Source organism: Gallinula chloropus (assembly GCF_964237585.1).
Source record: "Gallinula chloropus genome assembly, contig: HAP1_SCAFFOLD_339, whole genome shotgun sequence".
NCBI lineage: Eukaryota > Metazoa > Chordata > Aves > Gruiformes > Rallidae > Gallinula > Gallinula chloropus.
In genome coordinates this window covers 17,146-32,486 of record NW_028168796.1, presented here as the reverse complement: position 1 = coordinate 32,486, position 15,341 = coordinate 17,146, and the positions used below count along the sequence as shown (strand labels likewise).

Sequence of the window (15,341 nt, the reverse complement as noted above, 5' to 3'; positions counted from 1 at the left end):
TAGGGGTGGGTCCCAGATCCCTGGGTCCCCTTGGGCTGGGTGCCAGGGTGGTCCCTAAAAGCCTGGGGTCTTTAGGGGTGGGTCCCAGATCCCTGGGTCCCCTTGGGTTTGGGTGCCAGGGTGGTCCCTAAAAGCCTGAGGTCTTTAGGGGTGGGTCCCAGATCCCTGGGTCCCCTTGGGGGGTGCATGACAGGCAGAGGGTCCCCCCCCCAAGAAACCCAGCTCCCTCCTGTGCACCCCCCCCCCAGATTTAGACACCCCCCCCACACACACACGATGCTGGGGGTCAAGGTAGGAGCAGCGCCGTGTTTTGGGTGGTACAGGGTGGGGGGACACCCGGCGCGGTGAGGAGCACCCCGATCCACGGTGGTGTCTCTGTGTCGTGTCCCCCCCCATTTTTGGGGGGGTTTCAGGCAGTTTTGGGGCGCCGGAGCCCCCGCCAGCGCCTCCAGTTGAGAAGGAGCAGCAGGGCGTTGAGGATGTAGGTGCTGATGCAGATGAGGCACAGGTCCTGGAGGCCGAAGGCCAGCACGGCCGCCAGCCACAGCGACGCCAGCGCCGACGCCACCGACGTCACCAGCAGCACCGCGGCGGCGCCACGGCCCGGTATGGCCCCTGGGGAGGGGAAAGGGGGGGGGGGGGGTGAGGCCTCGGGGTGGCACCGCCGGGGTCCCCAGTGTCCCCATCACACACACGCAGGGGGTCCCAGTGTCTCCACTGTGTCCCCAGTATACCCCCAGTGTCCCTGTCACACACCCAGGGTGTCCCAGTATCCCCCCAGCATGTTCCCTGTGTCCCCCCAGTACCCCCCCAGTGTCCCCACCATGCCCCAGTGTCCCCCCCACGCTACCCCAGCATGTTCCCAGTGTCCCCACCGTGTCCCCATGTGGCCCAAATGCATTCCCAGTGTCCCCAGCGTGTCCCCAGTGTGTCCCTCAGCATCCCCAGTGTCCCCAGTGCATTCCCAGTGTCCCCAGTGTGTCCCTCAGTGTCCCCAGTGTCCTCACAGTTCATTCCCAGCGTCCCCAGTGCATTCCCAGTGTCCCCAGTGTGTCCGTCAGCATCCCCAGTACATTCCCAGTGTGTTCCTCAGTGTCCCCAGTGTCCTCACAGTTCATCCCTGGTGTCCCCAGTGCATTCCCAGTGTCCCCAGCATGTCCCTCAGCATCCCCAGTGTGTCCCCAGTGTGCCCCCACCGTGCCCCAGTGTCCCCAGTGCCCCCTGCAGTGTCCCCACCGTGCCCCAGTGACCCCCCAGCGCCTCCCCAGTGCCCTCCCAGTGCCTCCCCAGTGTCCCCGCTGTGCCCCAGCGCCACCCCAGTGTCCCCAGTGCCCTCCCAGCGCCTCCCCAGCGCCTCCCCAGTGTCCCCCCCATACCCTGGTGCCCCCCCAGCGCCTCCCCAGTGTCCCCGCCGTGCCCCAGTGCCCCCCCAGCGCCTCCCCAGTGCCCCCAGTGCCCCCCCAGCGCCTCCCCAGTGCCCCCAGTGCCCCCCCCAGCGCCTCCCCAGTGCCCCCAGTGTCCCCCCAGCACCTCCCCAGTGTCCCCCCAGCGCCTCCCCAGTGTCCCCAGTGCCCTCCCAGCGCCTCCCCAGTGCCCCCAGTGCCCTCCCAGCGCCTCCCCCGTGCCCCGCCGTTACCCAGCAGCCCCTGCAGCAGGTAGAACGCCACCCCAATGGCTCCGTTGGGCACGTTGGCCGCGCTGTCCCGGCCCAGCGCCACCTCCACCAGCCCCAGCCCGCGGCCCCACCTGCCAGGGGCGGGGCACACGTTGGGACACGCCCACCACCGCCATATATGGCCAGAGGGGGCGCAGCCTCCACCAGGGACACGCCCCCTCCCTGCTTCCCCACTAGGCAGACATGCCCACCATGCCCATATATGGCCAAAGGGGGCGGGGACTCCACCAGGGACACGCCCCCTCCCTGCTTCCCACACAAGGCAGACACGCCCACCATGCCCATATATGGCGCTGCCGTGCGTGCCTAAGCCACGCCCCCTCCCCCGCGCTCAAGCCCCGCCCGGCGGCCCCGCCCCACACCATTGGCTGCCGCTGGCCCCGCCCCCGCCGCGTGGCCGTGTTTACCCGCCCCCGCTGCCCCGGCACCCTCCCGGGGCCCTGGGACCCCTCCCGGTGCCCTGGGACCTCCTCCCGGTGCCCTGGGACCCTCCCGGTGCTCTGGGAGCCCCCTCCGGTGCCCTGGGACCCCCCCCGGTGCCCTGGGACACTCCTCCCGATGCTCTAGGACCCCCCTCCGGTGCCCTAGTCCCCCCTCCAGTGCCCTGGTCCCCCCTCCGGTGCCCTGGGTCCCCCCTCCGTTGCCATGGGACCTCCTCCCGGTGCTCTGGGACCTCCTCCCGGTGCTCTGGGACCCTCCCGCTGCCCTGGGACACTCCCCCCCGATGCTCTAGGACCCCCCTCCTGTGCCCTGGGTCCCCCCCCCGGTGCCCTGGGTTCCCCCTCCGGTGCCAAGGGACCTCCTACTGGTGCCCTGGGTCCCCCCTCCGGTGCCCTGGGACCTCCTCCCGGTGCCATGCAAACCCCCCCCCCCCGCCGCTGACCGTGAGGCGAAGACCCGCGTGCAGGACACGGCGGGCCCCAGGTCACAGGCCGCCCGGTACGAGGGGTCGCGGGCCCGCGCCCGCTCCACGTGCAGCGCGTACAGCGACAGCGCCGCGCCCGCCACGCACAGCGCCGCGCGCGCCGCCATCGCGCCCCCGCCACGCCCCCCGCCGCCTCCCCCGCCTCCCATTGGCCGGCGGCGGGGGGGCAAAGTCCCGCCTCCCCTCCTGATTGGACCAGCCCCCCGCCGCGGGGGGTGCTGGGGGATGTAGTTCCTCCCCTTGCCGGGTGGTTGGGGGGGGGGCCGGTCCTCCCCATCCATCCCCCCCCCCCCGCCCCCCCAAAACAAGGGGGGTGCCCGGGCGGGGTTAAAGGCGGCAGCCCGGGCGGGGCGGGGCAGCGGCGGCGGCGGCGGCCACGGGAGGACACGCACCCCCCAACCTCCCCCCACGGGCACACAGGTACCCCGGGACCCCCCCCCAGCCCCGGCACCCACATGGGCACCCACTGATCCCCCCCCCCCAGACCCATAGGGACCCTCACGGAACCCCCAAGACCTATAGAGACTCCCCCAGAACCCCCCCCCCCAGACCCATAGGGACACCCCCAGACCCTCTCAGACCCACGGGACCCCCCCCCAAGGACCCACAGGGACTCCTCCGGGCCCCCCCCAGATCCAAAGGGGCCCCCCAGACCCATAGGGACCCCGGACAGACCCACAGGAACCCCCCCAAACACCCATAGGTACCCCCCAGACCCCTCCAGACCCACAGGCACCCATCCAAATCCCCCAGACCCACAGGGACCCCACCTCAAAGACTCACAGGTACCCCAGGAACCCCTCCCAGACCCATGGGGACCCCTCCAAGAACCAGCAGGGACCCCTCAGACCCACAGGGACCCCTCCGGGACCCCCTCAGACCCATAGGGACCCCTCCAAGAACCAGCAGGGACCCCTCAGACCCACAGGGACCCCCCCGGGACCCCCTCAGACCCATAGGGACCCCTCCAAGAACCAGCAGGGACCCCTCAGACCCACGGGGACCCCCCCGGGACCCCCTCAGACCCATAGGGACCCCTCCAAGAACCCACGGGGACTCTCCAGACCCACAGGGACCCCCCCCCCCAAACCTCACAGGGACCCAAACAACCCCCCTCCCCTCTTTTCCAGGGACACCCCCCACCCCCTCAGGGTGGTCCCCCGGCGTCCCCCATGCCGCGCCACGCCGCGCCACGCCTGGCCACGCCTCGCCACGCCATCGCCATCCTCCTCCTCCTCCTCCTCCTCCTCCTCCAGGCCTGTGAGTCCAGCGCAGGGGGGGTGGTGGGACACACACACACAGGGGAAACCCCCCCCTACACCCCAAAAACAACCCCCCACACACACACATCCGCCCCATTTCCCCCTGGGGGGAGGGAAGGGGAGGGGGACGGACGGACACACGGACACCCAGGCGTCGGGGCGCGGCCCCGCCCGACCGGTCCTACCGGAAAGGTCACAACCCCCAAAAATGAGGCTGGGCTCCCCCCCCCCCCCACCTTCCTTCCTTCCTTCCTTCCTCCCCCCACCCCCCCTTCCCTCAGGCAAAGGGTGGGGGCACCCCAAAACCCGGGTCCTTCATGTGGGGGGGGGTCCAACGCCCTGACACCCCCCTCTCCCCTATTTAACCCCCCCCCCCCCCCCAAAGATGCTGAAGCCTCAAGTGAGGAGACTCCTGAGGGTGAGTGTATGCAAATGAGGCGCTGAATATTCATGAGCAAGCCCTCCACACTGATTGGCTGCTCCCCTTTTCCTGCTGGGGGGGTGGGACACGACCCCCAGCCCCCCCAAAATCCCTGGGTTCCCCCCCACGCTCCATCCCCATCACCCAGGGGAAGAATTGGGGGGGGGGGATCTGGGTATTGGGGGGGGAATTGGGGTTAGGGGGGGTTTGGGGGGTTGGACATGGGGGGGGGGTCTCAGGTATTGGGGGGGAACACCTGGGTATGGGGAGGGGTCTGGGCTTGGGGGGGGTTGGGGGAGTTGGACATGGGGGGGGGTCTCAGGTATTGGGGGCGGAACTGGGTATGGGGAGGGGTCTGGGCTTGGGGGGGGGGTTGGGGGGGTTGGACATGGGGGGGGTCTCAGGTATTGGGGGGGGGATCTGGGTATTGGGGGGGGAATTGGGCTTGGGGTGGGTTGAACATGGGGGGGTCTCGGGGGGGGGGGGATCTGGGTTTGGGGGGGGGGTTCCAGGCTTTTTAGGGTGCCCCCACCCCATCAGCAGCACCTTGGGAGGGTGGGGGGGGTGGTACCCAAGGTTTGGGGGTGGGAGATGGGCTTTGGGGGGGGTACCCGGACGTTGGGGGGGGGAGGGCGGGTACCTGGGCATCCGGGGTGGGGCCACATCCGGCCCCCACTTCCCCCCCACCCCGGGGGCTGTCGCAACCCCCTCGCCACACGCTGTCACAACCCCCCGTGTCGCAACCCCCCAACCCCCACCCTGCTTCCCCTCCCCTTCCCCCCACCCCCACCCCCATTTCAGGGGGGCTGGTGCTGCGTTGGGGACCCCCCCCCCAGTTTCCCTCCAATTTCAGGGGGGCTGGTGCTGTTTTGGGGACCCCCCAACCCCCCCTTGGGGACCCCCCAACCCCCATCCTGCTCCCCCTCCCCTTCCTCCCACCCCCATTTCAGGGGGGCTGGTGCTGTTTTGGGGACCCCCCAGCCCCCTCTTGGGGACCCTCCAACCCCCATCCTGCTTCCCCTCCCCTTCCCCACACCCCCACCCCCATTTCAGGGGGGCTGGTGCTGTTTTGGGGACCCCCCAGCCCCCCCACACACCCCCACCCCAATTTCAGGGGGGCTGGTGCTGTTTTGGGGACCCCCCCCACCCCCCCCCACCCCCACCCCCATTTCGGGGGGCTGGTGCTGTGTTGGGGACCCCCCCCAGCTCCCCCCCAATTTCAGGGGGGCTGGTGCTGTGTTGGGGACCCCCCCCCCAGCTCCCCCTCCCCATCCCTGACTGGTGCCCCCCCGGCAGCCCCCGAGTGCGGGCGGCAGCGGGAGCTGGGCCGCGTGGTGGGGGGCGCGGCCGCGCGCCCCGGGGAGTGGCCCTGGCAGGTCAGCCTGCAGCTGCGGGGGGAGCACTTCTGCGGGGGCACCCTGGTCACCCCTCAGTGGGTCCTCTCGGCCGCCCACTGCTTCGTGGGGTGAGTCCTCGCGCCGGGGGGCACGGGGGGCACACCGGGCTCGTTTGGGTGGTCTGGAACCTCCTTGGGACACACAGATCCCCTTCAGGATCCCATTGGGCCACCTAGAACCCTGGTTGGGCCACCTAGAACCACGGTTGGGCCACCTAGAACTTTGTTGCCCCCCCTAGAACCCTGGTTGGCCCCCCTAGAACCCTGGTTGGGCCACCTAGATCTTTGTTGGGCTCCCTAGAACCCAGGTTGGCCCCCCTAGAACCCCTATTGGCCCCCCTAGAACCCCTATTGGGCCACCTAGAACCATGGTTGGGCCACCTAGAACTTTGTCGGGCCCCCTAGAACCCTGGTTGGACCACCTAGAACTTTGTTGGGCCACCTAGAACCACAGCTGGGCCTTCTAGAACCACAGTTGGGCCACCCAGAACCCGTGTTGGGCCACCTAGAATTCCAGTTGTGGCACCTAGAGCCTGGTTTGGGCCACCTAGATCTTTGTGGGGGCTTCTAAGACCACGGTTGGGCCCCCCTGGAACCCAGGTTGGGCCACCTAGAACCCCAGTTGGGCCACCTAGAACCCTAGTCTGGCCACCTAGAACTTTGTTGGGCTCCCTAGAACCCTGGTTGGGCCACCTAGAACCACAGTTGACCCCCCCTGGAACCCTGGTTGGGCCACCTAGAACCACAGTTGTGCCACCTAGAACCCAAGTTGGGCCACCTAGAACCCCAGTTGAACCCCCCTGGAACCCTGGTTGGGCCACCTAGAACCACAGTTGACCCCCCTGGAACCCCAGTTGGGCCACCTAGAACCACAGTTGTGCCACCTAGAACCCAAGTTGGGCCACCTAGAACCCCAGTTGAACCCCCTGGAACCCTGGTTGGGCCACCTAGAACCCAAGTTGGGCCCCCCTAGATCCCAGGTTGTGCCACCTCAGCCTGTCCGGGCGCGGGGCACCCCGGGGGGGGCGGGTGGTGGTCCGGGGTGACGATGGCCCCCTTCACCCACCCCCTCCTCCCCTCCCCCCCAGCCCCAACGGGAGCCGTGCGGAGCCGCGGGCCTGGCGGGCGGTGGTCGGGCGCCTGCGCCTGCAGGAGACGGGGGGCCAGGAGCGGCCCGTGGTGGAGGTGGTGGTCCACGAGCGCTACCGGCGGGTGGAGGGCGGCCACGACCTGGCGCTGGCGCGGCTGGAGACCCCCGTGGCGCTGGGCCCGCGGGTGGGCACCATCTGCCTGCCCAAGGCCCAGCACCCCTTCGCCTTCGGCACCCCGTGCTGGGTCACCGGCTGGGGGCACGTGGCTGAGAACGGTGAGGGGGGGGGACAGGGGGAGGGGGGACCCCCTGGGGGTGGGAAGGGGGTGGGGGGTATTGGTGGGAGGGGGGTCCTTGTGGTTGGTGGGTCTCCATGGGGAGGGGTCTCCATGGGGTGGGTCCTGTGGGCCCCCATGGGGAGGGGTCTCCATGGGGAGGGGTCTCCATGGGGATGGGGGGGGTCTTAATGGGGGTGGGGGGTCTCCATGGGGTGGGTCCCCATGGGGAGGGGTCTCCATGGGGAGGGGTCTCCATAGGGATGGGGGGTCTTCATAGGGGTGGGAGGTTTCCATGGGGAGGGGTCTCCATGGGGTGGGTCCTGTGGGCCCCCATGGGGAGGGGTCTCCATGGGGATGGGGGGTCTCCATGGGGAGGGGTCTTGATGGGGTGGGTCCTCTGGGCCTCCATGGGGAGGGGTCTCCATGGGGAGGGGTCTTCATGGGGGTGGGGGGTCTTCATGGGGGTGGGGGGTCTCCATGGGGTGGGGTCTCCATGGGGTGGGTCCTCTGGGTCCCCATTGAGGTGTTCTCCTCTCTTTTGGGGGGCTCAGTGTCCCCCCCTAACCCCCTCTCTCTGTTTTGGGGGTTCAGTGTCCCCCCCTAACCCCCCTCTCTCTGTTTTGGGGGCTCAGTGTCCCCCCCTAACCCCCCTCTCTCTGTTTTGGGGTTCAGTGTCCCCCCCTAACCCCCCTCTCTCTGTTTTGGGGGTTCAGTGTCCCCCCTAAACCCCCTCTCTCTGTTTTGGGGGTTCAGTGTCCCCCTAACCCCCCTCTCTCTGTTTTGGGGTTCAGTGTCCCCCCCTAACCCCCCTCTCTCTGTTTTGGGGTTCAGTGTCCCCCCCTAACCCCCCTCTCTCTGTTTTGGGGGTTCAGTGTCCCCCCTAAACCCCCTCTCTCTGTTTTGGGGTTCAGTGTCCCCCCCTAACCCCCCTCTCTCTGTTTTGGGGTTCAGTGTCCCCCCCTAACCCCCCTCTCTCTGTTTTGGGGGTTCAGTGTCCCCCCCCAACCCCCTCTCTCTGTTTTGGGGGTTCAGTGTCCCCCCCTAACCCCCCTCTCTCTGTTTTGGGGTTCAGTGTCCCCCCCTAACCCCCCTCTCTCTGTTTTGGGGGGCTCAGTGTCCCCCCCTAACCCCCCTCTCTCTGTTTTGGGGGTTCAGTGTCCCCCCCTAACCCCCCTCTCTCTGTTTTGGGGGCTCAGTGTCCCCCCCTAACCCCCCTCTCTCTGTTTTGGGGGCTCAGTGTCTCCCCCTAACCCCCCTCTCTCTGTTTTGGGGGCTCAGTGTCCCCCCCTAACCCCCCTCTCTCTGTTTTGGGGGTTCAGTGTCCCCCTAACCCCCTCTCTCTGTTTTGGGGGCTCAGTGTCCCCCCCTAACCCCCTCTCTCTGTTTTGGGGGCTCAGTGTCCCCCCCTAACCCCCCTCTCTCTGTTTTGGGGGTTCAGTGTCGCTGCCCGCGGGGTCCCCCCTGCAGAAGGTGCCCCTGGACCTGCTGAGCCCCGAGACCTGCAACTGCCTCTACTCCAACCTGCGGCGCCGCGACCTGGCGCGGCCGGCACGGCGCGGGATGGTGTGTGCGGGGGGCAGCCAGGGCGGCCGCGGCGCCTGCCAGGTAGGGGGGCTATAGGGGGGCTATAGGGGGGATATAGGGGGCTATAGGGGCTATAGGGGGCTATAGGGGGGCTATAGGGGCTATAGGGGCTATAGGGGGGCTATAGGGGGCTATAGGGGGCTATAGGGGCTATAGGGGGGCTATAGGGGCCGGCACAGCGCGGGATGGTGTGTGCGGGGGGCAGCCAGGGCGGCCGCGGCGCCTGCCAGGTAGGGGGGCTATAGGGGCTATATGGGGGGCTATAGGGGCTATAGGGGGGCTATAGGGGCTATAGGGGGCTATAGGGGCCAGGCACGGCGCGGGATTGTGTGTGCGGGGGGCAGCCAGGGCGGCCGCGGCGCCTGCCAGGTAGGGGGGCTATAGGGGGCTATAGGGGGGCTATAAGGGCTATAGGGGCCAGGCACAGCCCGGGATGGTGTGTCTATAACCCCCCCTCTCCCCCTCAGGCGGACTTGGTGGGCTGTGGGGGGGTCTATAGGGGTCTCTAGGGTCTCTATAGCCCCCCCTGTGCCCCCAGGCGGACTCGGGGGGCTGTGGGGGGGGTCTATAGGGGTCTGGGGGGGTCTATTGGGGCCTATAGGGGTCTATAGGGATCTCTAGGGTCTCCATAACCCCCCTGTGCCCCCAGGCGGACTCGGGGGGCTGTGGGGGGGTCTATAGGGGCCTATAGGGGTCTGGGGGGGTCTATAGGGGCCTATAGGGGTCTCTGGGGTCTCCATAACCCCCCTGTGCCCCCAGGCGGACTCGGGGGGCTGTGGGGGGCTCTATAGGGGTCTATAGGGGTCTATAGGGGTCTGGGGGGCTCTATAGGGGTCTCTAGGGGTCTCTGGGGTCTCCACAACCCCCCCTCTCCCCCCAGGCGGACTCGGGGGGCCCGGTGGCGTGCGGGGCGCCGGGGGGCCGCTGGGTGCAGGCCGGGGTGCTGAGCTTCGCCGTGGGCTGCGCGCGCCCCAACGGGCCGGCGGTGGCCACGGCGCTGGCGGCGCACGCGGGGTGGCTGCGCGCGCGGCTGCCCAACGCCGCCTTCGCCCCCCCGGGCAGCCCCCCGCCCCCCGGCCTGGAGGACGGCAAGTGCCAGGGTGAGCGGGGACGCCTGGGGTTGGGGGAGGACTGGGAGCCCACTGGGGGGGACTGGGAGCCCAATGGGGGGGACTGGGAGCCCAATGGGGGCACTGGGAGCCCAATGGGGGGGACTGGGAGCCCAATGGGGGCACTGGGAGCCCAATGGGGGGGACTGGGAGCCCAATGGGGGGACTGGGAGGGGGTACAGGGGGACTGGGAGCCAAATGGGGGGGACTGGGAGGGGGTACAGAGGGACTGGGGGCCCAGTGGGGGGGACTGGAAGCCCAAGGGGGGCACTGGGAGCCCAATGGGAGGGACTGGGAGGGGGTACAGGGGGACTGGGAGCCCAATGGGGGGGACTGGGAGCCCAATGGGGGGATTGGGAGGGGGTACAGGGGGACTGGGAGCGGGTACAGAGGGACTGGGAGCCCAATGGGGGGGACTGGGAGGGGGTACAGGGGGACTGGGAGGGGGTACAGGGGGACTGGAAGCCCAAGGGGGGGGACTGGGAGGGGATACAGGGGGACTGGGAGGGGGTACAGAGGGACTGGGAGCCAAATGGGGGGCACTGGGAGCCCAATGGGGGGACTGGGAGCCCAAAGGGGGGGGTGGGCACCCCACAGGGTCTGGGGGTCCCCGTCCCCCTGACCCCCTGACCCCCTCCCCCCCCAGGGTGCGGGATGCAGGGGGGGCCCGAGCTGGACCCCCCCCCCGGCCCCTCGTGGCCCTGGAGCGTCTCCCTGCGGCTGGGGGGGCGGCACCGCTGCGGGGGGGCGCTGGTGGCCGAGCTCTGGGTGCTGACGGCCGCCCACTGCTTCATCGGGTGAGTGGGGGGCTGCCCCCCAGACCCCCACCCCCTGGGAGCCCTGAGACGCCCCCTGCACCCCTGGGAACCCCAACATCCCCCCCCGGCATCCCTGGGAACCCTGAGACCCCCCCCCGGCACCCCTGGGAACCCCAACATCCCCCCCCGGCACCCCTGGGAACCCCGAGACCTCCCCCCTGCACCCCTGGGAACCCTGAGACACCCCCCTGCAGCCATGGGAACCCTGAGACCCCCCCCCTGCACCCATGGGAACCCTGAGACTCCCCCCTGCACCCCTGGGAACCCCGAGAACCCCCCCCTGCCACCCATGGGAGCCCTGAGACCCCCCCCCGGCACCCCTGGGAACCCTGAGACCCCCCCCGGCACCCCTGGGAACCCTGAGACACCCCCCGGCACCCATGGGAACCCTGAGACACGCCTCCCGCACCCCTGGGAACCCTGAGACCACCCCCCGGCACCCATGGGAGCCCTGAGACCCCCCCCCTGCACCCATGGGAACACCTACACACCCCCCCGGCACCCCTGGGACCCCAACATCCCCCCCCCCGCACCCCTGGGAACCCTGAGACCCCCCCCCGGCACCCCTGGGAACCCTGAGACCCCCCCCTGCACCCCTGGGAACCCTGAGACCCCCCCCCTGCACCCATGGGAACCCTGAGACCCCCCCCCAGCACCCCTGGGAACCCTGAGACACCACCCTTCAGCACCCATGGGAACCCCAACATCCCCCCCCCCCCGGCACCCCTGGGAACCCCGAGACCCCCCCCCGGCACCCCTGGGAACCCTGAGACCCCCCCTGCACCCATGGGAACACCTACATAACCCCCCTGCACCCCTGGGAACCCCGAGACCCCCCCCCAGCACCCATGGGAACCCCGAGACCCCCCCCGGCACCCATGGGAACCCTGAGACCCCCCCACCCCCTGCACCCCTGGGAACCCCGAGACCCCCCCCCTGCACCCCTGGGAACCCTGAGACACCCCCCCAGCACCCAGGGAGGGGGATCCCCATCCTTCCCGGGGGGGTGTGTGGGGGGGTCCCTCTCCCCGGGGGGGGTCCCCAAGGGATTGCACCCCGAAATTACCCCCCCCTGCCCCATAGCGACCCCCCCAGCACCCAATTACCCCCCCCCAGCACCCAGGGAGGGGGATCCCCATCCTTCCCAGGGGGGTGTGTGGGGGGGTCCCTCTCCCCGGGGGGTGGGGGGTTCCCCGGTGTGTTTGGGGGTCCCGCACCCCCCCGTGACCCCCCGTGCCCCCCCCCGCAGGCAGCAGGCCCCGGAGCAGTGGGAAGCCGTGTTGGCGGGGGGGGGGGGTCGCGCCGGGGGTCCCGTCTGCACCTTCACGGCGCCTTCGTGGAGCCGGGGGGGGGGCGGGACCTGGCGCTGCTGCGGCTCGAGCCCCCCCCGCTGCAGCCCGGCCCGGCCCTGCGGCCCCTCTGCCTCCCCTACGCCCCCCACCGCGCCCCCCCCGGCACGCGCTGCTGGGCCACCATGGCCCCCCCAGGTGAGGGACCCCCGACCCCCACCCCCTGTGTCCCCACCGCCCCCTGTGACCCCCCCATCGCCCCCTCTGTGACCCCCCCATCTCCCCCTGTGACCCCCCCCATCGCCCCCTGTGACCCCCCCATCGCCCCCTCTGTGACCCCCCCCATCACCCCCTGTGACCCCCCCATCGCCCCCCCTGTGACCCCCCCATCGCCCCCTGTGACCCCCCCCCCAGGTCCCCCCATCGCCCCCCGTGACCCCCAAATCGCCCCCCGTGTCCCCCCCCCCCAGCACGCGCTGCTGGGCCACCATGGCCCCCCCAGGTGAGGGACCCCCGACCCCCCGCCCCCTGGGTCCCCATCGCCCCCTGTGACCCCCCCATCGCCCCCCGTGACCCCCCCATCACCCCTTGTGACCCCCCCATCGCCCCCCATGTCCCCCCCCGGGGGTGTCACCCCCCCATGTCCCCCACCCCAATGCCCCCCCCCCCCAGTGCCACCCCCCTCCGAGCCGCCCCCCCATCCCCCTGTCCCCCCACAAAGTGTCCCCCCCCAAACCCCTCTGACCCCCCCCAACCCCTCTGACCCCCCCCCAAACCCCTGTGCTCCCCCCACCCCTCTGACCCCCCCAAACCCCTCTGACCCCACCCCACCCCTCTGACTCCCCCAAACCCCTGTGCCCCCCCAAACCCCTCTGCCCCCCCAAACCCCTCTGCCCCCAAAACCCCTGTGACCCCCCCACCCCTCTGACCCCCCCCAAACCCCTCTGCTCCCCCCCAAACCCCTCTGACCCCCCCAAACCCCTCTGACCCCCAAAACCCCTGTGACCCCCCCACCCCTGTGACCCCCCCCCCAAACCCCTCTGACCCCCCCAAACCCCTCTGACCCCCCCAAACCCCTGTGCCCCCCCCCAGGGTCGTCGCTGCCGGGGGGCTGCTCAGCGTGGAGGTGACGATCTCGGAGTCCTGCGGGACGGGGGGTCCCGGGGGGGGCGACTCGGGGACCCCCCCAGACACCTTCTGCGTCTCCGTCCCCCGCGGCGCCCCCGCCTGCCAGGTGAGGGGGGGGCCCTGGGTCCCCCCGGGCATCTCGGGGGGGGCTCTTGGGGTCCCCAGGTCCCTTTTGGGGTCCCTCGGGGGTCCCCATCTCCCCCCTGGGTGATTTTGGGGGGGTCCCTTTGGGGTGGGGGGTGCCCATCTCCCCCCCTGGGTGATTTTGGGGGTCCCTGGGGGGGTCCCTGGGTCCCTTTTGGGGTCCCCATCTCCCCCCGGGTGATTTTGGGGGGTCCCTTTGGGGTGGGGGGTCCCCATCTCCCTCCAGCTTCATTTTGGGTGGGGGAGGGTGGGGGGGTCCCTTTTTTGGGTGTCTCGCGGCCAGTTACTCCCCTCTGTCCCCCCCAATACCCCCCCAGTCTAACCAGTCCCTCCCAGTCCCCCCAGTCTAACCAGTACCCCCTAGTCCCTCCCAGTCCCCCCCAGTGCCCCCAGTCTAACCAGTACCCCCTAGTCCCTCCCAGTCCCTCCCAGTCCCCCCAGTCTAACCAGTACCCCCTAGTCCCTCCCAGTCCCTCCCAGTCCCCCCAGTCTAACCAGTGCTCCCATTCCTCTCCCAGTCCCCACAGTCCCTCCCAGTGCCCCCAGTCTAACCAGTGCCCCCGTTCCCCCCATTCCTCCCAGTCCCTCCCAGTCTAACCAGTGCCCCCGTTCCCCCCCCAGCCTGATGCGGGGTCCCCCCAGTCCTCCCCCCTAGTCCCTCCCAGTCTAACCAGTGCCCCCATTCCCCCCCAGCCTGACGCGGGGTCCCCCCCAGTCCCTCCCAGTCCCTCCCAGTCTAACCAGTGCCCCCATTCCCCCCCAGCCTGACGCGGGGTCCCCCCCAGTCCCTCCCAGTCCCTCCAGTCTAACCAGTGCCCCCATTCCCCCCCAACCTGACGCAGGGTCCCCCCCAGTCCCCCCAGTCCCTCCCAGTCTAACCAGTGCCCCCGTTCCCCCCCAGCCTGACGCGGGGTCCCCCCCAGTCCCTCCCAGTCCCTCCCAGTCTAACCAGTGCCCCCATTCCCCCCCAGCCTGATGCAGGGTCCCCCCCAGTCCCCCCAGTCCCTCCCAGTCTAACCAGTGCCCCCGTTTCCCCCCCAGCCTGACGCGGGGTCCCCCCCATTCCCTCCCCAGTCCCCCCAGTCCCTCCCAGTCCCTCCCAGTCTAACCAGTGCCCCCGTTCCCCCGCAGCCTGACGCGGGGTCCCCCCCATTCCCTCCCCAGTCCCTCCCATTCCCTCCCCATTCCCCCCCAGTCCCTCCCAGTCTAACCAGTGCCCCCGTTCCCCCGCAGCCTGACGCGGGGTCCCCCCCAGTCCCTCCCAGTCCCTCCCAGTCTAACCAGTGCCCCCGTTCCCCCCGCAGCCTGACGCGGGGTCCCCCCCAGTCCCTCCCAGTCCCTCCCAGTCTAACCAGTGCCCCCATTCCCCCCCAACCTGACGCAGGGTCCCCCCCAGTCCCCCCAGTCCCTCCCAGTCTAACCAGTGCCCCCATTCCCCCCCCAGCCTGACGCGGGGTCCCCCCCAGTCCCTCCCAGTCCCTCCCAGTCTAACCAGTGCCCCCGTTCCCCCCAGTCCCTCCCAGTCCCTCCCAGTCTAACCAGTGCCCCCGTTCCCCCGCAGCCTGACGCGGGTCCCCCCTGGCGTGCCGGGAGCGGGGGGTCTGGTTCCTGCTGGGCACGGCCAGCCTGGGGGGCTGCGCCGGGGGGACCCCCCCCTTTTCACCGCCGCCCCCCACTACGAGCGCTGGATCGCCGGCGTCACCCGCGAGGCCTATTTCGCAGACCCCCCCCCGGACCCCCGCCACGAGGAGGAGGAGGAGGAGGAGGAGACCCCCCCCAACCCTGAGAACCCCCCCAAACCCCCCGAGACCCCCACAAACCCCCCCGAGACCCCCACAAACCCAGAGAACCCCCCCAAACCCCCCGAGACCCCCACAAACCCGGAGAAACCCCCCAACCCCCCCGAGACCCCCCCAAACCCAGAGAACCCCCCCAACCCCCCTGAGACCCCCCCCAAACCCTCCGAGACCCCCACAAACCCGGAGAACCCCCCCAACCCCCCTGAGACCCCCACAAACCCAGAGAACCCCCCCAAACCCACTGAGACCCCCCCAAACCCACTGAGACCCCTCGGAACCCTGAGACCCCCCCAAACCCCCCTGATAACCCCCCCAACCCTGAGACCCCCCCCAAACCCACTCAGACCCCCCCTAAACCTGAGACCCCCCCCAACCCCCCCGAGACCCCCCCCAAACCCACTGAGACCCCCCCAAACCCTGAGA

The 15,341-nt window shown here is 70.3% G+C and overlaps 2 protein-coding genes across 4 annotated transcripts; one reads left to right on the top strand and one right to left on the bottom strand.

The window, feature by feature from the left end:
* Positions 1–286: 286 nt before the first annotated feature.
* Positions 287–2,745, bottom strand: VKORC1 (vitamin K epoxide reductase complex subunit 1). Its single transcript, XM_084280622.1, has 3 exons — positions 2,559–2,745; positions 1,637–1,746; positions 287–615 (listed from the first exon to the last, which is right to left on the bottom strand). The coding sequence occupies exons 1-3, from the start codon at positions 2,705–2,707 to the stop codon at positions 410–412; spliced, it is 465 nt and encodes a 154-aa protein (XP_084136748.1). The 5' UTR covers positions 2,708–2,745; the 3' UTR covers positions 287–409.
* Positions 2,746–2,991: 246 nt separating this feature from the next.
* On the top strand, positions 2,992–14,921 carry LOC311204163 (serine protease 33-like). Of its 3 annotated transcripts, none has more exons than XM_084280623.1 (12): positions 2,992–3,020; positions 3,731–3,860; positions 4,248–4,280; positions 5,580–5,748; positions 6,768–7,045; positions 8,486–8,652; positions 9,512–9,731; positions 10,387–10,537; positions 11,808–12,045; positions 12,940–13,081; positions 13,883–13,901; positions 14,699–14,921. In XM_084280623.1, the coding sequence occupies exons 2-11, from the start codon at positions 3,773–3,775 to the stop codon at positions 13,885–13,887; spliced, it is 1,491 nt and encodes a 496-aa protein (XP_084136749.1). In that variant the 5' UTR covers positions 2,992–3,020; positions 3,731–3,772; the 3' UTR covers positions 13,888–13,901; positions 14,699–14,921. The 3 variants fall into 3 exon arrangements, with proteins under 3 accessions (XP_084136749.1, XP_084136750.1, XP_084136751.1); XM_084280624.1 differs by lacking the exon at positions 13,883–13,901 and adding an exon at positions 14,424–14,442 and having other exon boundaries at positions 14,699–14,721; XM_084280625.1 differs by lacking the exons at positions 13,883–13,901; positions 14,699–14,921 and adding an exon at positions 13,813–13,831.
* The last annotated feature ends 420 nt before the right edge of the window (positions 14,922–15,341 follow it).